The 26,625-nt window shown below is 40.8% G+C and overlaps 2 protein-coding genes across 2 annotated transcripts in view; both read right to left on the bottom strand.

Annotated features, from left to right (window-relative positions):
* Window positions 1–1,376: 1,376 nt before the first annotated feature.
* Window positions 1,377–20,333, bottom strand: LOC137278367 (low-density lipoprotein receptor-related protein 5-like). The gene is made up of 10 exons (XM_067810657.1): window positions 20,127–20,333; window positions 12,643–12,879; window positions 10,177–10,345; window positions 9,627–9,754; window positions 6,521–6,680; window positions 5,207–5,313; window positions 4,751–4,813; window positions 4,018–4,131; window positions 3,412–3,496; window positions 1,377–2,590 (listed from the first exon to the last, which is right to left on the bottom strand). The coding sequence occupies exons 1-10, from the start codon at window positions 20,191–20,193 to the stop codon at window positions 2,389–2,391; spliced, it is 1,332 nt and encodes a 443-aa protein (XP_067666758.1). The 5' UTR covers window positions 20,194–20,333; the 3' UTR covers window positions 1,377–2,388.
* Window positions 20,334–24,151: 3,818 nt separating this feature from the next.
* Window positions 24,152–26,625, bottom strand: part of LOC137278370 (tolloid-like protein 1) — an 83,274-nt gene continuing 80,800 nt past the window's right edge. Inside the window, exons 4-5 of the mRNA XM_067810663.1 lie at window positions 26,164–26,316; window positions 24,152–25,199 (exon numbers count right to left, since the gene is read on the bottom strand). Of these exons, the coding sequence (XP_067666764.1) occupies window positions 24,874–25,199; window positions 26,164–26,316 (479 nt within the window). The 3' untranslated portion in view covers window positions 24,152–24,873. The remainder of the gene's footprint in view (window positions 25,200–26,163; window positions 26,317–26,625) is intronic.

Raw genomic sequence — 26,625 nt, 5'->3', positions numbered from 1 at the left:
GTTTGATTCCCCACATTTGTGAAGCCTATGTCTGGTTTCCCCCGCCGTGATATTTCTAGAATATTGCTATAACGGTGTAAAACCATTATCAGTCAGTCAGGTTTGTGAAGACACAACCAGGGCGGGATTATAACATAGGTCTGTGGAACCATCAAACAAAGCAAACATTTTAACCACTAGGCTACCCCACCGCCCCTCACATTGCAATGACGTGGAGTCTTTGGGTGCATTCTTGAATATATCACCTTAAAGTCAGAGAATTGCCACTACTGTCAGACCACAGTGGGAGATTCCATTAGGCGTAATGGGGGTGACATATACTGTGGGAAACAAATAATGGAACGCCATTTCATGACATTAAAAGACGGTGTTGAAAACTGGAGGATGGTAAAGGAAAGCTTTTCCCTTGTGGTCCCTTATTTGTTTCTCTCAGTATATGCACAGTTGATCTGTAAAACCAACGGCGAGGAGGATAAACACGTCCTGTTTATATATAAATCACGTTAATGTGTGACAAAAATAGCAATGCTAGGTCTCTTATAGTGATCTTCGTGTTGTACCTACATTTACCATTTTGAAACATGTCTGTATTTCTACTAACCCAATCACTGCTGTCCAGTTAGACATATACTCTGTTTAATTTGTATGCATTCTGAGTTGTAGTTCCTTGAATGTGATTGTAGGATATTCTTCAAAATGTTCCCAGTGTTCTCCGTATTCGTGGAAATAAATTTCCTGACGGACATCTTCCCCGAAAACTGATTCTTGCGATAGTAAAATAGATCCATCGAAACATGAAAATGAAACACGGCGCAGGACTTATTGTATCCATTGTCGGACATTGCAATGAACTACTCAATAGGGAAGTGATGCTAGTCGTGTAGATAAAGCGCACGAAGACCCAAGATATATTTGGTTTTCATCAACTCCGACTAGCGCATGGTCGGCCCCACCGCCTTGGCCCGTCATGTCATCGTGTCCCTACTACGCAGATAAATGCTCTCGATGTCAGTCACTTTTTTGTGTGGTCCTGACTCGATTATTTACCGCCCCTGTCACACACAGGGGCTGCTTAATTAATTCTTTGTGTGTGGTCATGGTACATTGTCAAGAGAGAATTAACAAACATACAAACGATCCAAGGCTGTCACTGACCACTTGATAAAAATAAAACTAACTGAAATGTGGAATATTTACAAGGCGCAAATGTCATGATATTAAATACGAAAACAACAGAAAGCTCCTACTATGTTCCATTACTGTCCTTCACGATCTTTGTGTTGCATATCGTTCACACATGTGTGAGTGCGACCAAAAGCAAAATGATGTCTTTATCATTTCCTAGTTTGAAATCGAAAGAACAAATACACAAACCATTATTTTACATGTTTAATTACTGAATGATTGAATTATTTACATCAACAAAAAAGACATTTATGGTTTTATGTTTTGTGTCTGTCAATTCCTCATCACGAGGACATGAATTGGTATGACGTTCAATTTGCTTAAGTTTGCTGAAGTGATTACGGTAAACATTTGGCAGATGGACGCTTCCAGCAGAGAAGATTCCGCACTGAGTGGGTGGATGAATATGGTTTTACGCCGCCTTTAGCAATATTCCAGCAGAACACCAGAAATGGGTTTCACACACTGTACACATAAGAGGAAACGAACCCAGATCTTTGGCGTAACGAGCGAACGCTTTAACCACTCGCCGCCCCGATTCTGGAAACTGGTAGTAACACAAAGTAATATAAAATGTCGTTGTGAAATAAAAATTAAAATTTTTCAGATGAACTTGAACCCTCACCCTTCCCCAGTATATTTTTTACAACCCCGGCTAGATCACGTCTGTGTGGCCAGATCTCACTTCTGGTCCAATCACAGACCGGGAGGAACGGTATGCCAAATACAGTCCTCCGTTTAAACAGAAAAAAAATTCAACAGATGCATTGATACTCCAGTCGTTTTTGGACTACACATGATTTTCTTGAGAAGAATAAACAGTGTTCTTGGAAAATACGATAATACGTTGAAATCTCACATATCCGGACAATGTTTCATATAGTTCGAATAAACGAACCTTTTTGTGTATATTCTGTTTCCTGCAAATGTCGCCCGGTATCCAAGGTTCCCGTGTAAGCAAAGTTTCACTGTATACAGTTTGTCAGCAGGATATCAGGTTTGCATGGGAAGTTATTTACACACTACCTTCAATTGTCTTCCACTGACCCTACGCCATTCAGAATGTAACGGGTTACAGTACACAACAAATGGAGGTTCCAGACAGCACATCACGGAGGTCCTGCTCCTCCAGAATCCACAAAATTCACTCAGTACAACACATTTCCTCCGCCCCATGTGTAACACACGGGTACGATTTCCCACTTAAAATTTCTTTGCGTCTCCGATTTCATCGTAGATGGGTTCATCCTTGCATCCCTTCAGCTCGTCGCAGGGTACCAGATACACCTCCGAGTTGTTGTCCATGACGGTTCCTATCTCCATGTACATGTTGTTCGTGAACGGCCCCTGACCAAGTTGACGGTCCAGGTAGCAGTAAGTTTCTTGATGCTGTTCTCTTCTTCGTCTGGACAAAGAATATTCAGGTATAATCAAGCAGAAAGTTTATGATGATGAGTGGTACACACCCACATTCAACAAAATGTAAACCAAGTGTCATTAAAGGATGAAATTATGTTTGTCGATTGCCTGGGTTTCAGTTGGTGCCCCTGCATGACGTTTTGCACAGATTTAATGGATTTGAAGACGCGTGCAAGATCATAGCACTTTACAACGTCAGGTTTTACTGTCTGTCAGAGTGACTGCTTGAACAGATATCGGATCTGTAGTTCATGTCCACTGTGATACAATGCAGGATTTTAACATTTTAACACAGACACGGCATTCCACTCAAACTCTGAGGCGGAAGTGGTCTTATTGTTTTTATCAGCGTTATCTAATAAGCTCTGAGACAGAAGCAGTCTTATTGCTTATATCAGCGTTATCTAACAAACTCTGAGACGGGAGCGATCCTATTGTTTATATCAGTCCTTATCTAACTGAGGATGCTGCCATTGTTTGAAACACATTGTGGTGAACATGGGCGCGCATCTATCGTTCCAGAAGTTACTAGTGCTGAGAACGTGTCTGATGTATGTAACCGCATGTGTCTGGCCAGGTGTCGTGGTAGCTGATGGACCATGTTGCAGGTGTCTGGTCAGGTGTCGGGGTGTGGGGTGGACTACGTGGCAGGTGTTTGGCCAGGTGTCGAGATGGCGGATGGACCTTGTTGTAGGTGTCTTGCCAGTGTCGCGGTGGCTGATGGACACTGTTGCAGGTGTCTGGCCAGGTGTCGTGGTCGGGGGATGACTACGTGGCAGGTGTCATGGTGCTTGATTGACTACTTACCTGAGCAGATAGAAGGTGACGAGGAAAGTGACAGCGATCAGCAGAAGCACCGACACACAACCTAGCGCCACGAAGATCGTCTGCACTGAGAACACAATAGCCATATAAACAGTGTTAAAACATACTGACAAAGTATCATCATAAGATTATAAATAACGCAGAAATGCAAACTGACGTAGTATTGTAAAATTCACATAGTTCCCATGTCGTTCAATGTTGTACTCAGAAATATTCCAGCTACGTAACAGCGGTTTCAATCTAATCCAGTGGTTGATATCGTGAGCACCAGCATCGGAATCGGGTTTCACCATAAAACAAACATGTACTGCTGTAGCGAATCAGAACACCCAATCCTACCAGTTGCGTCTTACAAAAAGAGACCCATGACCTTCAGCAACCTATGCTTGACATAACAGCCGAATATGCTTGTCGTAAGAGGCGACTAACGGGATCGGGTTGTCAGGCTCGCTGACTTGGTTGACACATGTTACCGGTTCCCAATTGCGCAGCTCGATGCAGATGATGTTGGTCACTGGATTGTCTGGTCCAGAGTCGATTATTTACAGACCGCCGCCAGATCTAACTGGCGGATCTAACTGAACTTACCAAAAGACAAGTGTATCCCCGGTCGCTCTTGGGCACGTGATTCTCCATATGCAGGTGTGACCTGCTTCTCCAGGATGGCTCTTGTAGCTGGCACCGTAGCGTCTTCCCCGGAACCTGCAATATACCAGTATATTAGTGGAATATCTATGTAGCAAGGAGTAGACACAGACTACAGCAACATTACGAAACGAAGGGACCACCGACACGCCGTCCCCGTCTTCTCCCCATCCACCCCACCCCTTACTTCGACTCTTTCCCCGTATCCTGTCTTCTCTTCTTACTTCCACACTACTTTCACTCCTAGTACTTATCCGATATTTGATCTAATTTCTCATTAATGTATGTAAGCAATTTCCGAAGATATTATTTTCTCATCCGTTTTCATTTCTATGTGTCTATGTGAAATGTGTATATTTGGGTTCACTTTGAAGCAGTGTATCGCCACGTTTTAAATATGTACTTCTGTATCGCATGTGTAATATCTGCCTTTATGCTAATAACAAAATATAATTTAGAATTTAGCAAGAATGGTATTTCGACAGTACGAGTGAGGAGTAAAACAAAAAATAAATACAAACAATACGACGGGAGACATCTGAAAGGGCCTTCACAAAGAATAAACATGTTGGAAATCGAACCCAGCATTCTGAGTGACAGACGAAATGCTTTAACCGGTGTGCTATCCCAAAGCACAAGATTTCAACATTGTTGATAACATGATAAAAGCATCTACCGTTTTCCTCGATCATCTCTGTTGTTACGGGCGCATCTGCTGTGGAAGATGGTACAAACGAAACTGAAAACAAAGAGGAGAATGTAGAGGAATATTCACATACCGTCAGGTAGGACTATGCCAAATATGTGTAACAGTCAGATTGTGATAGTGATTCATACCTTGAAGCTTCAGGCCACTGGACCATGGAACATCGGTTAATGAGACCCGTGAAGGTCCGTGATAGAATAGGCCAAGCTTCAGAAACCCATGCTTGCCATAAAAGGCGACAACGCTTGTCGTAAGAGGCGACTAATGGGATCGGGTGGTCAGGCTCGCTGACTTGGCAGACACATGTCATCGGTTCCCAATCGCGCAGATCGATGCCCATGTTGTTGGCCACTGGATTGTTTGGTCCAGCCTCGATTATACCTTTGTCCGCTTTGAGCTACATCTCTGACGTTGGCGATTACCTACCTGACTGTGAGATGTTGGAGGTGACGTGAATGCCAGCGAGGTGGGAGAAACCGTCGGACCGAAGGGAGCTGACATTTCCGCCGGATGTCGAGATGTACAGAATGGACCTGCAACATGACCGTGGTTCATTGAGGACACTGCTTTGTGGTCAGCTAGATATTTTAGATACTGTACAAGCATCTCTTACCGATAAAGACAATGTTTGTATAAAATACATAGAAATATTTAGAATTTGTATTGCCAATAGTCTTAACATTAATAGAATAAAATACCATAATCATGACATGCCAATCTGAAGACATGCAGTTGCACACTCCTTAGTATTTTACTACTTAGCGAAACCCAGGTGTTGCCGGGTCATACCAATAAACGCAAGTGTTTGCCACTAATGTGGCAATGTACCCCCACCGTTAAAGAAGAATGAAATATTTAAACATATCCACTACTTTTTACAATTTGGTCACACACAGTATGCGTGAAATGACTGATGTCTTCATAATCACTCAATGTAGGGCGTTGACAAAATTGAAGGCATTGGTTGCAATGATTCATGAAATATCACATTAAAATTGGTTTGAAAAGTGGACAAAGTGTAGTGGTCACATTTGAAATAAGATCAAGGTCACCCAAACCAACAGACTAAGAGCTAGTCTCTGAAATGAACATATTTTACTGAAAAAACGTTGATAGTGAAAAAAATAATATAATGAAATGGAGCCCTGAGACTTTCTTCAGCTATGGAAATCTAGACTTGCCACATTTTCTAGACTTGAGTGGGCTTTCTTTGATATATATACTTCAGGGTCTGTACGACAGACTACCAAACCAACTGATGTCTATTTAATCACAACAATGTAGGCTGTCACCAAATTTGAAAACATTGGGTACAACAGTTCATGAGATTTCGTGTGAACAAGAGTTTGAAGAGTGGTTAAAGAGTTGCTGCGTCGGTGTGTAATCCCCCAGCGTTGGCTGTCGAAAACTTGGAAGACAGTTGGAACAACAGTTCATTAGATATCGAGCTAACAGGAAACGGGACGTACGTACGTACGGACGCTGCTGAATACATAGTCCCCCGTTTCCCGTTCCGGCGGGGCACAACAATCATGGTCAACCAGGCTGTCAAACACTCGATATTTGGCTTCCGAGATATTTTAAAGAGAGTCTTGTGCAGTGCGGATTGTTATGTTTGATATGATAGGACCCCCATGACTCTGGAGGGCTGTCAACGTCATCCTAAACGATCTGCTGCGTGATCATTGTTGGTGATAACATGGTCTGCGCGGTCTGTTGAGTACACGTTAAGGGACGTACCTTTGCTTATGCCAGTTTGTGAAGTAGAGACGTCCCTGGTGGTGGAAGATGTCGAAGTAGTGGGCCCTGGCCTCGGACAACAGGAGTGTCCGGTCCCCGCCATCAAGTAGCACGGACTCAATGGCCATCCTCTTAGCGTCACACCAATACAGCCGACCATCTGTCAATAACGTACATTTTGTCAATGTCCACAACCAGAAGGTATGTCATCAATGAAACAACCAATATTTTCACAGAGAACAGAAGAATCTCATCTTGCCTGTGTAATAACCAGCATATTCATGCTATCACAACTCAACAATGCTTTATGGCGTTTGTAAAACATTCTCACATCATCAGGTATTTCACAGGCAATATTTTCACGTACCTCTGCAGTGTCACACGATCTGCCAGTTTATAACGGCCAACATATTCACACTACTACTGCATAGCAGTATCGCACGATTTACCATTACATAACAGCCAACATTTTCATTGTATCACTTCACAATCGTCTCACATGATCTACAAGTTATTACAGACAACATTTTCATCATATCACAGCACAACGGTCTCACTTGATCTACAAGTTATTACAGACAACATTTTCATCATATCACAGCACAACGGTCTCACTTGATCTACAAGTTATTACAGACAACATTTTCATTGTATCACAACACACCCATGTACCATTACATGTTCAGTTAAGATTTGAACACTATCATAGAACACCAATCTCACACGAACTACCATTATATAACAGTCAGTATGTTCACACTATCACAGCACAGCAGCCTAACATGATTTAATACCATTACTTATCATTACATAATAGCCAACATTTGAACGCTAGCACAGCATAGCAATACCACATGCCATAGATATAACAGCATACCAGCATACCAGCAGTATCGTATGCACATATTCACCAATATTGTTTTAGCATATGCGTCTAACAACAAGTACAACATAAAAAAAAACAAAACAATGTGTCATTTGAAATTCTTCAAAGGCATTTAGAAGTTGGTGAGGTAATACAAGACACTATTATGGATGACAACTTCTTTAATTCTTTTAACACGACGTACTATTATGGATGACAACTTCTTTAATTCTTTTAACACGACGTACTATTATGGATGACAACTTCTTTAATTCTTTTAACACGACGTGTATATACATCTTACCTCTCTGGCTTCATGTATACCTGTATATATTCTGCAATGTTACCTATGTTCATTATCCATCTGACGAAGGGGCAAGAATTAGCCTTGAAACGTCGTGTTAAAAGAATTAAAGAAGTTGTCATCCATAATAGTGTCTTGTATAATGTGTCATTTTTCAAATAGAACATCTTCCAACAATGTACATTTAACTGGCAGTCTGGGCAACCATAATGTTTCTTTTAAGAAATTTCTTTGAAATCTTTTCTTAATTGAAATCACCCTTTCCCATCATTGTATTTACACGTCAGCACCATGGATGCTACTTTTCAAAAACCTCCATACAACCATTTACATGCCCTCTCGTCTCCGACCAGACGCCCACCATCAACCAAAACCACTCCCGATTATTAATTGGTATATCCCAGATTAGACAATTCAGGAAGTATATTGTTATTGTATGGCTCACACTGACAAACCCTACCACAACGTAGTGTCGGCATCCATTGTCAGGATGACATACTTTCCAGATACAATAGAAAAGTGGATGATAAATTTTCCATGAGAGCAAATCGGAAAGGGAATGTGGGCATGAGAGTGGGTCACAGCGAACAGTGGGGATTGTTAATGGGCTTTAATACAAATGTCGCGACATAGGACATACTCATCTATGGTGTAAAGTCCAAAGGGGGGGTGGGGGGGAAGTTAATCCTTCGTTCTTTCGATTCCCACATGGATACAATGTGTGAAACTCACCCGAAAGTCCAACTCAATCCTATACTGGGTCCAACAAAACCTTCTAGGTGGTCGCGTCAGGTAACCTTTGAGTGACCTATGGCCGTCCAATCAAATGCGAGACGGCTAAACTGATTTAACCAATCAGACAACGGTTACTGTTTAGGGTTCGGTGTGACATACAAAACACATCGGTCACTGACACTGATCCCTCAACAAACGAAAGTCCGCATGTAACACTGATATTTTGCCTGCAGTATATACGTTTTCTTTTTGGTTTCTGTTGACATGGTTACCATTAGTTAATATTTCAGCAAGCTGACATCCTTCAATATTGCGAAAAACGTTATTTTCACGACTGTTTAATCACTGCTATTCTGGAAGTTAATAGGATTCGGAATCGTTAGGGTACAACCGTTGCGTGAAAAAGTTCAAAAGGTATGTGCAAGTGTCCACTTTCGCGATTTGGTAAACAGTGCTCTGATTGCTCATTGTCAAAGGATGCCTGACAAGGTTTCGTTGCACCCAGTGGTGGAGTGTAATGAGTAACACTGGGGCCAAGTTGACTTTACCCATCAGTGGTGCAGAAGTTTGTTTTGGGTGAAACGTGTGTAACAATAACGGAGCAACTGAGTGTCGGCACGGCAACTCAAATGTGAAAAGCGTCATCTATGACGTCATATGAGACATGACGTCAAATTAACATCATGGTAGCTGGATTACGAGTAATGATAATAGTCCCTTTCACAAACACATACAAAACCCAACAGATATAGACTCAAAACAGGACTATCACGGAATGTCTGAACGCACACATAAAACTGAATCTGATTATGTAATCAGTGAATATGTAGTAACAGAATAACAACAAAAAATAGGAAAGTTGATTTAAACTTCTCCACTCAAAGAGAATAGTATTCTGGATCCTTTAGATTATACTTAACACTCTGACCCGGAAGAATGCGTATGGCGCATAAATCACGACGTATAAATTACTCGGATCCTTATCATCGAGTGTAAGGGAAGTTCTCAGTTGTAGCGAAGGCTGTTTAGCTCCGTCCGTATACTGTGAAAACAAACTGTTTGGTTTTTGTTGTTAAAGTTGTTTAACGTCACTCTCAGCAATTTTCCAGCTATATAACGCTATATGTGAAATAGTCTCGTCTGAACCAGACAATCCAGTGACTGATATCATGAGCATCGATCCACGCAATAGGGATACGTACTTTGTTTGTCCAGCGTGATTCCATTTGGCCAGATTAGGTCTGTTGCCACTAGCGTTCTTCTACCAGAGCCATCGTAACTTGCCGTCTCTATCCTTGGAGTGGTCCCCCAATCAGTCCAGAACAATTGTCTGTGTAAGATATAAAAACAGGATACAATCAGTCCAGAACAATTGTCTATGTAGGATATAAAAACAGGCTATACAGGTATATTCCATTGTAACGGTCACGTGTTGAATGTAAATCTGTCTAGCAATAACTGTTTATATATACTGTGGTATAAAGCGTTCACGTATAGCTGTTTCAGTACAATTTGTTCAGTAGCACACTGCTGCAACAGTGACCTGTAACAGAGACCCAAAACTGTAAAAAATTGGTATACTGACATTACAGTATGTGTGTACATGTGACCCTCCCCTCCCCCCTCTCTCTCTCTCTGTCTCTCTCTCTCTTAATTTGGCATACCGACAGCGTTAATTACGTAAATGAAATACGTCAATGAACAACATAAGCAAAGTATCACGATATACATCGCAATGAGGTGACAACTCACCGCTTTTCGGCGTACACAATGATTGCTCTTGGCTCATGGAGATATTTGTCAATCAACACGTGATTCTCCAGGGTATCAACGTCAACGTTGCCAATGAAATCATCGCCGGCATCGGTGTAAAACACCAACCTCTCTGTGACGTCAACAGCAATTCCATCTGGCGTTGCAGCTTGAAAGAAAACAATACAATTCAAAGAAAGACACGTTTTTATCCCATCAAGGAGAGAGTGTAAAGGTTGCTTTTCCTGGCTATAGGCCTCTTACTCTTTTGGAGACAATGGAAAAAAATGTTTCTCTGAGGAAATGGAAAATGTCTTACCACAGTTAATGAAAACACAAGCACGAGTTAATTGAAATGTTGCCGCGGTGAACGCTATTGTTGAGTCTGGCGAACGCCATAATGGAATTTCTATTTCCGAAGATTTTTTTTCTTTGTTGGTGTTACACGAAATTATTTCGATATAAATTGCTTTAATATTAAATTTCGAGGTTCCATCTTCTGGGTGAGTGAGTATGGTTGTACGGTTTTACGTTTCAGCAATATTCTCGACGGGGGACACCAGACAAGGGCTTCACATATAACACCCATGTGGGGAATCGAACCCGGACATTCGGCGTGACGAGCGGACGCTTTAATCACTAGGCTACCACAGAAGCAGTGTTTGCAATACTTAAATTTGCCGCTCTAAAATCTGCTCTGAATGAAATCTGCAGGCCTATTTTGTTAAAGTCAAACCAACAAAAACAAAATAGACTACAGGGGTCATAGTTTCACACTGTTTCTACAAAATCAGTAAGCGAAATTTGACATTAATATACGAAATTTGACATTAATAGGCGAAATTTGACATCAATAGGGAAAGTAACTCTTGCTAATCATTCAGCACTTTCATCATTGGTGTATATATTAACTTAACGCCCATATCCTCCAAAGGAATTCATGGACAAATTAAATGATACATTTTCTAAATTCATAAGCTGGATAAGACAACGCGAACGACACATATGAGAGAATGGGTGTCTCAGAATGGTTAATGCAGAGAAATAGCACAAAAATAAAAACAGTAGAAGCCCGGGGACCTTTCCATTCAAGGATATATTATTGCTTGGAGCCAATATTGACAATTATTTGAATATTCTGAATCCATATTGGATTGTGTTTGCTGCATGGGGAATATTTTTTTAAACACATGAAACTGATTTTACAGATATTGATAAAATCTTATCTGAACCCCTTTGGTTCAATCTTTAATTCCAAAATAGTAACTTTGTTATAGGACATTGGCATCTCAAAGGTATTCACTCTATAAGAGACTTGGGTAATGATCAAGATGTTTTCTCATTTAATGAACTTAAGAAAACTTACAAAATTAAAGGCACAATTCTTGAATATTATCAGGTTCTTTCAAATATACCAAAATGGAAAGATAGAAGAAATAATGCATTGATTGTTCATAATCATTATCTTAGCACTTCACTGATAGGTTTACTTTCAGCACCAAAGAGATCCAGGCATTTTAAAGATAAACTTATAAACTCTGAAAACGTATCTCCCACTCGTGAAAAATGATACTATTTTTGATACTGCAATTTCATGGGAATATATTCTCAAAAAAATATACATGATGTACAAGAGATACTAAACTGATTGCCATTCAGTTAAATACATCAATAATATAGTCAGTCACACACACACACACACACACACACACACACACACACACACACACACACACACACACACACACTGACACACACACTGACACACACACACACACTGACACACACACACACTGACACACACACCACTTATAACTGGATACATTTCTAAAAATATTGGGCGATATTTTCCAAACCGAAAATTTATTGCCAATAAGAATTATCATAATAAAAAAATTGCAATTTGACAGAGAAGATGCACCACTGTTGCATAGACTCCATGCATATAATGAATGAAATTCCCGGTATGTACAATGTCTATGCATATGAACGTCAGTGTTATAATGTACTTGTACTATTGCGTTATGTATTTTGTGTACAAGTACCTACTCATCTGAATCAATGAAGAATCATCCTTTAGCGAACCCTATGAGAGAGGCGTTCTATTTCTTAAAGAGGTGTTGGCACTCCTATGCGTAAAGCGCTGAAGTCCCGGAAGTGAAACTAAGTTATCATAACATAATGGATGATTCCTGAACGTTAATAATGAAAACAAAACAGGTCAAAGATGCCAGTCGTATAAGACTGTGAAGGCCTGCAGATATCTGAAACTGCCGCCCGATGCAACCGGACCGGTGATTATTTCGAACGCTGCTACCCCACTGTCAGAGTCATTATTTATGCATATTTTGAATTTCCCGCCCGTGTTTTGCGAGTAAAGAGATGGCGGATAAATATCAGGGGAATATATTAACTAGGAGAAGTGGAGCATCCGAAATAAAATGAAGCAATTCCGTATCAACTTACAGTCGCTCAGCTGAACGAGAACCTGGTCGGTCCCGTCATGCAGACTAGTCTGACGAATCTGTTTCAAGAAGACATCGGTCCAGTAGAGAATGTGTCCTTCCGGATCGTAGTCAATGGCAACAGGTCGGGAGATGTTGATGATAGGGATGGTGGAGAAGTTCATGTTTTGCATGCTGACGCTGTGAACTTGTCCAGGTAGAGACCAGTCGGCAACCAGGATGACGGTGTCACCTGTCGCTGAAAATGTCAACATTTCTGTATCGCCTGATTGTTACATGGATGAGTGAGTTAGTATGGTTTTTAGCAATTAGGAGATAAACATCATGTGTTGGCCAATTTCCTGGTGTTATTGAGTATTTGAAGCACGGGAATGCATTTGGAACCGACGGCTTCAAATACTCAATAACTCCCGGAAATTGGCCAACACATGATGTCTATCGACATTGTAAACAAAAAAGTAAACCAAAGGGGTTTTACTGTCTGCACTCGTTTACATCGAGTATGAGTACAGCAGTAAAGTGTCATCAGCTGGCCGTTTCAGCTGGTTCCCATGGTAGCATCTGGAGTTGCTCAGTTGTGACGTCATTCTAACTTTACGTCACAATATGATTTGAATGACGTCACCACTGTTGATGACACAACAAAACAATTGTTTACGTGTAAATACGCAGTGAAAAGTCTTGCAGTTTCCGGGAATCTAATACCATTTGATCATGTTTTTCAACCAATCAGATTACAGAACACAGTGACTTTTGGTTTACAATATACGATACGACACACATTGTACCCATGAGTGGAACTGAACCGGGGACTTCAGCGTGACGAACGGACGCCTAAGCCCACCGGCTATCCCATCGGCCCTCCCAAAACAAACCCGAAAAATTAGAAAAGATAAGCTGAGGTAGGACAATCTGAGAAAATTGTACCAACTCTTATATGTGATCATGGATAGTTATGCTAAACATACGGCAATACAACTATATACATAAAGATTCATTGCGACGAGGGAATGATTAACTGAGCATTACGAAAAAGCTACAACTTTCAAACTCGACCCATTTAAGCGTCATAGGCTAAAAGCTTCGACTTTGTGCCATTATACAAATATTTGTTTTAGACTATTATAAGAACATCGTTAAACCATTATGTACATGTATCTCACCTTGCCTGATCAAACTGTGCTGTTTGATTTAAGATTGCGTGGCACAGAAAGTACGAGATGCCATGATCACATCTGTTGTTCAAATGACACCACGGGACGCACACTAATGTGCCAACATAACCTTTTCAGTATGTGTCCTAGTTACCGGATGTGATGTCATAGACAGGGGTTGTCTTGTGATAATCATTCGTAATTATGAATTATAACTCATGTTTAAAATAAATGGAGGTTTTGACGATATAATTGGGTAGCATAGAACTTGTTTGACATGGTATGCTCCTGTGACACGGAAACGGAAGTTGATGTATTGCCACTCCACATGCAGGTTTCTCAGTATCATTTTGACAGGAGTTTCGTATATCAGTGTATATCATTTTGATGGAAGGGCCACCCTTTGTTCTACGTTGAATATGTAGATATAATTATACGTATAATTATCGGCGGAGACCCGTTTCAACAACATGTGAGCGAAAATGGAAGTGACAAATTTGGAGATTCAAAATAATATTCATGTTTTTTGGAGGGTGACAAAATTTTACCTGCATCATGATGCATCTATTGTTAAAATACTCAGTATGTATTTCCAATACTAATGTAGGGTATTGGGACTACTCGTAATATGGGATTGCTAATGAAATTTGATCCCATATTACGTGTGTGTTAAATTATACTACCAGCTGACGGTTCAACGCATATACTATATTTTCCGACAATAACTGGCAACCCTTGTTTAATAGTGATGATATATTTGACCGGTATAAATGTCTTGCAAATGCTTGCTGCGTTCAGTTTTCCAGATATTTGTATTCTATTAAGTGTCATTAATGTATATTAAGATGCATTTGTTGGTCCAAGTGATTTGGGGTAAGTATTATATATCAAAGCTTCAGCATCTTCAGTTACTATAATTCATCTGAATATCATTTATGCTGAAAAAGTAACTATTTCACTTGATTATCTTGTACAAATAAACCATGACCAATAATGGACAGATTCTTTACTTTGTATTTCTGTATTTTCTGTCCAAATTTAGCTGAAATATTCCTAAAACACAACTGTGAACTGCATTTGTTTTCTTAACAGTATCAACACAGGATGTCTTTATGTGAATTAGTGTTAATCCTGAGCGAGTCAATGAGTTCAGGCTTATGCTGCATTTAGCAATATTCCAGCATTATCATGGCGGGGGACACCAGAAAATGGGGAATCGAACCCGGGGATTTGGAGTGACTAGCGAACACATTAACCACTAGGCTATTTTCCTGCTAAGGATATGGGAATTATTTTTGCTTAAACTTTTCTGGGTTAGCACCAATGATACTATAATTTTTTGGGTCAAACACACTGTCCGTTTATGTTACTTCTTGCGGTGTCTGACAGTGATATGGTCCAGATGCTTACATTGTATACAGCTGCATGTGCCATAATGAAACAAACATTGAGAACAGCCGTCTTCTTTGTGTTTGATAATGTCAGTGTTTGATAGTGTCAGTGCCACATACAAGTACATATGAATAAACATCCAAGTGAAAATCTAAATACATTATGCCAGATTAGAACAGCAAATGTTCATTTGCGCTAATCATTACATGTGCTGTTACGACGTAAATTGCAACAAAAGGTGTAATATTTGCAACAAATTGTAATAACTTTTGACGTAAAATATTATAAAAACGTAAATTGTAATAACGGTGTCGGCCCGGGAGAGCTACTTTTTAAATTAGCGTAGTTCCGGGAAAGCTACTTTCTCCAACGCAAGATTGTACCGCCAAAGCTACTTAACTGAATAAACACTGTGATCAGTTAACCCTGACAATTACCGATTAATGGGAAAAACGACCCCTGTGATTTTCTCTTTTTTTATTGCGATTTGTTTCCTATTAGGGTCACAGAGTACAGCATCCAAGTGTGTGATGTTTACAATTTTGATGAGAACTACATCCGCCTCAAACTCACATCTACTCATGTTTGTCAATTCCCTATCTCTGATTATATATATTTATCTGATGGGGCTATACCTTCAGTCATCATGGCAAATGCACAAGTAATTTTAACGTTCGCTGACACAGTGCGAGGAGGACAACATTTATTTTTTGATGGATACAAGTTCATGTGTCTCAGAAGTCAGGCAGAAAAGAAATACTGGAGATGCACTGTTGTTGGATGTCCTGCTCGTTTGACTACAAGGTAGTACATTTTGCTTTACACTGATACGTTATTGCTAAGCAAATTGCGGGTAAACTAGAAATGTTTGAAATATTAAACGATGTTAGATAGATAGAACTAAGTTTATATATAGAGAGAGGTTAATATGTTAAATGTACTCCCGAGCGTAAGCGAGGATGTACTTTTGGATATCAACTCATGAATATTCCTTTTGGAAGAAGGAGAACACACACATCCTGCTGTACCATTCGAAATGGAGGTTGCCCAGTTCAAATCGAGACTCATTGATAGATCCAAGGAAGAGTGTACCCCCATACCAACGGTCTACGACGATGAGGTTTCACTTCTCCGGCGCAACCATGGCAGATTTCCAGACGGATTGCTGCCAGAGACTCCATCTTTCAACTCCGTGAAGACAACATGTATAGACAGAGACACAGGACTGTTCCCAGACTGCCTGCTTCCAGACCTGAGATTCATCTTGAGGACAAGTGGGCTGAGACAGAAGCTGGCGAGAGATTCCTTCATCGGATCAGCAACGACATCCTCCTCTTCACCATAGACAAGAACGTGAAGATCCTGTGTGACGCAGATACAATATATTGTGACGGAACATTCTTTGCTGCACCTCGTCTCTTCGACCAGATATATACAATTCAAGCCCAGTTCCAAGGACACATGTTTCCCCTAGTGTATGGACTACTACCAGATAGGAAGGAGACAACTTACGCTGCTGTGTTCGAGTACCATCATCAGTTGGCTGAGACCCTGAGCTTGCATTTTAGTCCTTCTGTTGTTCAGCTGGATTTTGTGTTGGCAGCCCATAATGCAGTAAGATCGGCTTTCCCCCCAACAACCCATCTTCGGGGGTGTTTTTTTCATTATTTTCAGTGCCTTTGGAGGAGAGTCCAGAGACAGAACCTCGTCAACGACTACAAGGAGGACGATGATGTGCGGAGGATAGTACGTCGAGCTGCTGCTCTACCCCAGTGCCCCCTTGACAAAGTAGATAATATTTGGTTAGAATGTATTGCTGACAGCCCCGATGACCTCAAAGTGCGATCATTCATGGATTATGTGACTGCTTCGTGGGTGGAGGGTAACCAGTTTTCCCCATTGGTGTGGAACCATTTCGGAAACGAAGGACCAAGGACAAATAACCACCCAGAAGGGTTCCATCACAAACATAATCAGCAAGCCAGAAAGAGTCCGCCCAATATGTCTGAAGCCGTTGGACATTTCCAAAGGGAGCAGTCGGTGAGCGAAGTGTCCTGTGCCCGACTAACAGCCTACCCTAGTGCTCCACAGAGGAAACGCTGCTACCGGCAGTCGTCTTAGATCCCTGAGTCAAGATCTACGGAGCCAGGACATAGATGATATGGAATATGTTGACTGTGTAACTGAACTGATAAAACTGGAGGGATGTGAGGATTACAATGATGAAATGGCAGTAACTGCTTGCAGGAATATTTTCTGTGTAAACTTACATTTTACATGTATATACATTTATTTCATTTACATTGTTTGTAATATATGGCAAGCAAAACCGAACAAATTAAATATGGTGAGTACGGTAACTTAGTTTTTTACTGCCTTCATTCCCGATAAAGCTACATCTCCGTAATCACATACTGTGATGCACCCCATCCTCTATGACCGGTAAAGCTACCCCTATTTTCCTCTTTATAATTAAGAAAGTAGTTTTCCCGGCCCATAACCGTAATAACACTGGAGGTACAATATAATGCGAAAACTGTAATAGGAATTGATGTAAATTGTCGTAGTTGCGGTAAAATATAATGAGTGTTTATATAAATTGCAATAACAGTTTTAATCATTCGCAATCGTATGTACGCGTATGTTCGTAAATTTTTATTACAACTTACGTTTTCTTTACATTTTACGTCAAGGATTGGTACTCTCATTTTGCTGCAAGTATTACAATTTTCGATTTTATTACAATTTACATCGTAAGATGGGTCAATTTAAGAAATGATACCTAGTTGCACTTGGTGCAACCTTATGTTATAACCTTGTTGCAGCAAGAAAAACGTTTAGCACCTGCTGCTAAATATGAAATTATTTCAAATTTCAGATTTAGTAATGATGATGATTACGAACATCATTATAACAAAATTAATCTAGGTGTAAAATGACGTGAACAGTGAACAGTCAGTCGTTGTCAATGTTGTCACCAGACTCACTGCTCCAGCCAGTTCTACATCATTCAGTTTCCCAGACTTCTTTCAACAGCAAACCATCAACATGCCTTGGGTGAATTTAGTTTAGACACGAGGCTGTATTATTTGAACTCAACATTACAATTTCTAATTTTCAAAAAACAATCAGCCGGACAAAAAGAGAAAATGTACAAAGAGGGAGGAAAGACAACTGCAGCTGATACCAAGGTGAGTTAGCACTAAAATGAGATGACGTTAATTAGACAGATTTAAACACTACGCATAGTAAGTAATTATTTTTTTCCATGTCGCGGAAATGTTTGCCGATAGTTAACCAGCTCCTGTATATTTTGCCGGCGATGCCGCACGTGGTTCTGGATTTAGAAGGGATGGATACAATTGCAAATATTATTACATTACATGATCTGTTTATGTAGCATTTGACTTGTTTTGCCTGGTGTTAGGATTCTGCTTACGGGCGCATATTTACAAATATATGTCATGTTTATTCAACTAAAACCTTCGCGAATTAGGTCACGTGTCATCTACGGTTGTCAACGGAGTCAGAATGTTTATAAAATGAAATCATTTGCAAACTCAGCAAATAATATGAGCAATATTTAACAGTGAATTGTATATTTATGTAACCAATTCAAGTAAATTTAGTTTTACACAATAATTTTTCGGCATCTGAAGCATATGAAGTTGTTTGTTTAAAACCGTTGCCATCATGGTTACGATGCATCCAATCGTTCAAATATAACTAATTAAACACAAAGTTGCTAATTGCAGGACAAGAGGAACTTTAGTGTTTTCTTTCACTGCAATGAGCAAAAACATCTTGATAAAAAATGAACTAACTGCCCACCAGTCGACGTGAAACCCCTAGGACCAACACTAGTCGTTACGGGTGGTTGTCTGCTGAGAAGTGTGAGCGAAACATCTTTAATCTTGTAACATTTTCTATTTGGCTATACAGTAACTGCTATTTAGTATATGTTGAAAGGGATGAGCGTATGCAAAACGGCAGGTAAATTGTCCTTGTTAAACGGTTATTGCACGACACATTTGGGGATTCCCATACTTTCTTACCTTATAACAGTATCATAGGTTCGCCACCAGCAGTCTGAAGATTAACGTTATACGTTCGGGATTATCTGTGCTTTCAACTGAATAATGATTAAGGGAGAGATGGGTTTAGAAGGAATATGCGCACCACTTTGATACCCAAATTTTCGATGCCAATAACAAAGTGTGATAAGAGAGATCTCCACACAGGACATGCACAATGGATAGACCCACAAGTGCACGTACGTCTGACGGCATGTACTTCAGGAGAGTTGTCTGGTAGAGGTAGTTAGTGATTACTGAGTCTGTAGGTTTGCTGAAGTGGTAACATCTAGGGTCATACATATGTCTGGTTGGCGGAGCCATCAGAATTGACCGACTGGACCTCCCACACATGCGAATGGATCTGGATATATTCCATGACCTTTGTGATGAAATACTTTAATAGTTCTCAAGCAGGGATGGAAGGGAAGCTGTTGCCTTCATGTCAATAAGGTAACTGGTATCCTCAAGGCAAATGTGGTCAGAATGGAGATGTTATCTTTATCCGACATTGATTCAACGTGACAGTAAACGAAAATGATCTTATCTAATACTAGAAGACAATTATCCTATCTGATACTATAAAACAACGATGCTATCTGATGATAAAAGACAGTGATTCTATCTGATACTAAAAGATAATGATTCGATCTGATGCTAAAAGACAATGATTCAACGCGATAGGTTCCTACAGTACAAGACTGAACTATTGTTCAGACTGAACCATACATTCACCATAAGACATACGATTCAACCCTTCCCACCAGAGAGGGATTCGACGCCATATTCTTCAAATATACAGGACTGCGTTTCACTTCAACAATATCATTTCAATCGATTCAATCAATGCCAGTGATGGTACATACCTTCAAATCTAAATCCCGGCAACAAGATCGCGATGCAAGCGACACAGATAAGGGTCCATCCCGCCATAATTGCAGAGTCTGACTCAATGCAGGGCTATGTGGCCAACTGGTGACACCACTCAGGATAGACTGTGATCACTGACAACAATGGTAGCACTCTTCATTTAACTTCCTGTATGTAAATTCACCGAGTTTCATATGCGATTTACATAAATGTCATATAGGAAAGGGTATTAAGGAAACAAACTGTGGGAATAGGCCTAAAAACCAGCCCCATCTTATAGTCATCCTGAACACATGGTACACACTTTCGGGATTCTAGTGAGTGAGTTTAGTTTACGCCGCTTGAGCAATATTTCAGCAATATCACAACTAGGGAACATCAGAAATGGGCCTCACGCATTATACCCATGTGGAGAGTCGAACCCGGGTCTTTGGAGTGATGAGCAAACACTTTAACCACTAGGCTACCCCACCGTCTCTTTCGGGATTCTTGATTAGATTAGGAACCAAATAGGCGGCTGACTGGATCGGATTGCCAGGATCCGATATGCCATCTCATTCGGATCTGGCTGCTGATTACGTCAAACACTTTCTTGCCAAGTCTCTTAGAAACACCCCGCCGTCATATTCGTAAACCACTGTGCCCGCTTGGTCGAACTAAGGCGAAACTCGGTGGAAGGATCGATTGTGAGGATGGACTGAAAAGGTTTCACACAGCATGGCGATGTTGTTTACCATAAGAGGCGACTATGCTTGTCGTAACAGGCGACTAACGGGATCGGGTGGTCAGGCTCGCTGACACATATCATCGGTTTCCAATTGCGCAGATCGATGCTCATGTTGTTGGTCACTTGATTGTCTGGTCCAGACTCGATTATGTACAGACCGCCGCCATATAGCTGGAATATTGCTGAGTGTGCCGTAAAACTAAACTCACTCACTCACAGCATGGTGACGTGTTGAAAAGGGCGTTTCTGGCCAAAGACATAAACCTACAAGTTCCAAAAAACTTTCCCAATTTGACCTGTATGTTTTCACGTTCTCCATTTTGTTCCAGATGAACAGTTGGCTTGCATCTGCGACGCATGCCACTATAAAGGCACGATACACACTGACTGTTTGATAGGAATCGTTCATTATCTAACCCTACTAATACGGTAGAAATCGTCCAATGAACTACTTCTCGCAGATGTAGCCTTTGACTGTAGAATAGGTTTTGCATGTTTGCTTAAATGAGTGAGTGAGTGAGTGAGTTTAGTTTTACGCCGCACTCAGCAATATTCCAGCTATATGGCGGCGATCTGTAAATAATCGAGTCTGGACCAGACAATCCAGTGATCAACAACATGAGCATCGATCTGCGCAATTGGGAACCGATGACATGCGTCAACCAAGTCAGCGAGCCTGACCACCCGATCCCGTTAGTCGCCTCTTACGACAAGCTGAGTCGCCTTTTATGGCAAGCATGGGTTGCTGAAGGCCTATTCTACCCCGGGACCTTCACGGGTCTTGCTTAAATGAATTCATAAATGTCGCGTATATTAAATTACGTGTTTTTATGTCATATTACAAAGACAGAGTGAAACAGCTTTGGGGACATATTTGTGCTTCACTGTATCCGTGTGTGTGGTCCCACAACGACCCCGGGGCGACACAACGGCGCGTCACACACAAGTTAAGGACCGACATCCTATATCAGGAATTGTGTAAGATAATTGTGTGAGGAGAGCTGGGGCGGTGTGGTGTCTGAAGAGTCACATTTCCACTAGATTACGAATCTGTGAATACAACAAATATGTTATGTTATGTTATTTTCTTTAAGTCTCATCTCATATAAACTCACATCACACTGTATGTATGTATGTATGTATGTATGTATGTATGTATGTATGTATGTATGTATGTATGTATGTATCCATAATTCTTCATAATTTACACATTTCCCTAAGTGTATTTGTCCAGTATACATAACAAATATATATTTAAGGTACAATACATAAAAGTGACATATATGACAAAAGTAACCATTACATTAGTCATATAAAGATGTAGGCATATAGAAGATGTAAAAAAGACATGTTCTATAGAAGGTAAAACCACTTTTTTTCATTATCACATAAATCTAAGTTGGGACGACTGAAACACATATGGCCATATCAACTTTCATGCAAATCATCGTACAGTGGACATTCTTGACGCTCATTCTCAGTTTTACCATTGCACTGGAAACACACCTTTTCATTTACGTGGCTTCGACTGCCACATAAACACTAATCTGCCTGATGACTAACCCCCTTGTCACCAAGTGTAGCTACTGGTAAGGGCATATATTTTACCCAGATTATACGCCCGTTGTGTGTGTTTATAACCGAACCTCTGTTTGGTTTACATGTGTAAATGAATACCTACAGGAATATCATCATTAGAAACTGATGCCCCTGGCATAGTACAATATCAATTTCGGTGACCCGTGAAGATCCGGGTAGAGTTAGTCATGCTGGTCGTAACAGGTAACTAACGGGATCGTTTTGTCAGGCTCACTGACTTGATTGACACAAGTCATCGTAGCCCAACTCCCTTGATCGATGCTCCTTGCAAAGCATTTCAAGTGATTTTTTTCTTCATTAATGTTGAGAACGAAAGGCTGTGGCAAGTTTGAAACAAGTACGAATATTTCCTCAGTTTGTCCTTTATGCACCATAACACATAAGTCATCACGTAGCAGCTATTTACACAAACTTTGAAATAGAACATTATGTACCCTCCATGACGTATGGATCCAATGTTCATTACGAAATAATGACCTACATATGACACAAGAGGACAGACACAAAAGATGTTTAGTGTTGCGCTATAAACGGAGAGGAAAGGGTGGTTTCTTATTTACCGCCGCTCTTCAGCACGATTACAGCTATATGGCGGCGGTGTGTAAATAAGTGATTCTGCACCAGACAACCCTGTGATCAACGGCTAGCTCGAGCATCGATCCAAACAATTGGGATACGATGAGTCAACAATGTCTCCGAATTTAACCTACGGATCCCGTTAGTCGCCTCTCACGGGTTACTGTGGGCGAATTCTAACACGATCATTTCCTGTGATGCATATCACACTTGAGATATATAGTTGGTGATGTCAGGATCCGTGAAGATCATGTAAGAATAGATCTTCCGGAATGTATGGGAGTCCTAGACCGAGTCTAGGGCTTGTCGTAAAAGGATAAAGGCGAGATCGGCTAGACTTTCTTACTGGGTTTTTAAGCATGTCTTTGACAGAGTTGATCAATGTTCATAACGACAGACGGTGTGGTATGTGCTTCAGATTTCATTATAGACTTTCATACTCCCTTTGTATTCCTCTACTGAGTCTACAGAAAGCAATGCCATCTTAATGGCTAAACTTTCAGGTTAATAAATTTTTATGTCGGGCCCATGTGAAATGTCGGACTATAAACTGTGCAATGACAGTGTATGACAAAGCCCGTCCGACCATCCGAGACGGGCTAGATTTCTGATGGTCTAAATGTACAACTACTCATCCCGATGGTCTGGTAAAAATTGAGTTTATTCATAATCCCGTCCTGGATGCGTCATCACAAGGCTGACATACTGAGTATGATTTTACGTCGCTTTCAGCAATATTCCAACAATACCAGGACAGGGGACACCAGAAACTGGCTTCACACACTGTATACGTGAGGGGAAGCGAACCAGCGTCTTCTGATTGACAAGCGCCTTTTTGACCTCATGCAACCTCACCACCCCTAACAATTTGGGCGTATACTGATTTGCCTGTTGAAATTTCATTGAAAATTATATCATTTGGGAAACAAGTAATATGACTGTATATGGATTAAGAAAATGATTAAGCCATTAAATCGTGTAAACAGGCCAAATGTCTTGTAAACACGCCAAATACGCGCAAGCGTTTTTCGTGATATGCATATGAACGCTCGGGATAAAATTTGGAGATTTAAAGGAAACGTGCATTTGTCAGTAATAAAGAACAAGAAGGTCGTAATAAACATTTTGTACAATCTTTTTATTTTTCATTTCAACAGTTGTACACTGAGCAATATGCAATGTTACAAGTCAATGGTCCCATTGAAGCGTACATACAATATATATGACATGACACATTTCGGGCTGCAATACATAACTCGACTGTTTCCGTTTGACATGAATGAAGGTCAAGTGTTATTCTTATGTCCAACAATGTTGTCAACTTTCTAAATAGCGTTGACAATATTGGCAAAACTTTCAATGGATAACTTATTATGTTTGATACTGGCTTTGACTAACAAGATGATGCGTGATATTACTAGGCTAGCTGAACTATCATAAAAGAGAATGTCAGAGACAGAGGTAAAAATATCAACTGGGATGTGATTGTTAATAACATTTTCAACTTTTCTCCCAAATTCGTGTGCAGTTGTACATTTTATGAAAACATGCTGGATTTTCCCGTTCAGACTGACAAAAATAGCAAATCTTTGTAGCAATCATTTTCATTGCCAAAAACTCTTTTCTAGTATATACCAGACATTACATATGCCAGACAATGTGTATACCAGACAGTATATATACCACTGTTGTCTGATGTGTACTTTACGAATACAAGGAGTAATTCAAGAACTTCTAACATCACTCAAATAACAAACAATATGACGCTGATTGCATCGTCAGTAAATTCATGCCTTCTTTTTAACTAGGTATCATTATCTTCCTATCTCCTTGGGCGAGTCTTACGTATCCGATATGCGTAATGTTGAATAAGGCGGTGGGAAAGTCTCACCCACACTGTCTTTATTATTATTTATGTTGCCATTAGTAACAACTTCGTTGTATGTCGGAGGAGGAGGACGTAACTCTGCGTTATTACTGGTCGGCTCGATAACCTCTACCCGCATATCTGTGTCTTGAGTTTGATACTGGGTTTCAAGTTCAATTCTGGCATTGTGGCGTTTCCTTGCACATCTCTTTAACGTTTGGAAGAGAACAGCGATGAGGACGACAATGCCCACAAATATGCCAACGACGTACAGGAACGCCATGCGTACTGTCTGTGAGTCTGAAAAGGAATATTGTATTTACCATAGACAAAATATACTACTGGCAAGCAAGGATAAGTTGGACCGGCGCAAAGAATGCGTTTACGAGGAGGCGATGCGCGGCGAAAGCAAACCCATTTGGTTTAGAAATGGTAGAGCAGATTAGGCAAGTGAACTTGCAGTGCATGGCGATGAAATTGATTCCGCGTGTTGACTGCACATACCTTGCTCGTAAGACTCTCACGTGGTCGGTGTGGCAAGTCGGTAATATCATAACCTGGGACTCCTTCGCTCACAATGGCAGGCGCCAGTGGGCGGCACTCATACATGCTAATACAGGTTGATTGTCAGGTCGGTGCCCAACTTATCCGTGTTTGCAGTTCATCCATATAACGACCGTGCGCATCAGGCTGTGACAACGTGAACAAGTAGGTGAGGTGAGGTGACTTAAGAACACTTCGCGTGAACAAGTAAGATAAGATCAAGAAACTCCGTGGCAAGCCGGGTTAGAATTGATCTTCAGTGACCCATTCTTGTCAAAGAGACGACACAGGGGTTCGGATGGTCGGGTTCGCGGGCATGGTTAGCACATATCATCGTATTCAAATTGCGTATATCGACATTCTTGATGTTGATTGTCTCGTCCAGATTCAGTTGTTGAATGCAGCGTTAATATTCCACTCACTCACTCACTCACTCATCAATACTATTGAGAATAGGACGACGAATCTGGTTCGGGACAGCAATATGATCAAAGGTATTGCCACTCACAAATAGTCCAGCCATGAGACAACTGCCTGTAAATAATCCAGTCTGGACCAGTGGTCGATTTCATGAGCATCTCCTTTGAGAAAGCCAGTCGACGCCGATAGTCGCCCTTTATGACAATCTCGCAATTTTATAGAGGCCTGAATACTATGAATGCAACAATAGTGACGATGCAAGAACGCAGTCACGCAGTCACGCAGTCACGCAGCAACTCACTTTCATAGTGGTACTTGAGCCGGAAGCCTTTACTGGTTCCAGTTCCATCCGTTATAAACCTGATTGTGATGACGGGGCCGCTGCTTGTGAATGAAGGTGTATCGACGCCACAGACACTCCCTAGAGACGTCACGTCCCAGCTGGTCGAACTTCCTGGTGAAACAGTTTATACCACATAACTTCAGTCTGTTCATGTTTTCAGTTTCATTACTTTTTATCATTGGCAGATATTATCAAGATGTACGATATAAATACAACCAAGGTACCTACCCTGATCACCTCATCAGACATTTACAGTCAATCAACCTACCATCAAACACCTGGACTGGACGTGTAACAACCTACTATCAAGCACCTGGACTGGATGTGTGGCAGCCTACCACTAAGCACCTGGACTGGATGTGTGAGAACCTACCATCAAGCACCTGGACTGGATGTGTGGCAATCTACCATCAAGCACCT

Source organism: Haliotis asinina, chromosome 3 (assembly GCF_037392515.1).
Source record: "Haliotis asinina isolate JCU_RB_2024 chromosome 3, JCU_Hal_asi_v2, whole genome shotgun sequence".
In the NCBI taxonomy this organism is placed as follows: Eukaryota; Metazoa; Mollusca; class Gastropoda; order Lepetellida; family Haliotidae; genus Haliotis; species Haliotis asinina.
The sequence above is the reverse complement of the archived record's forward strand: the minus strand, read 5'-3'. Positions and strand labels throughout refer to the sequence as shown.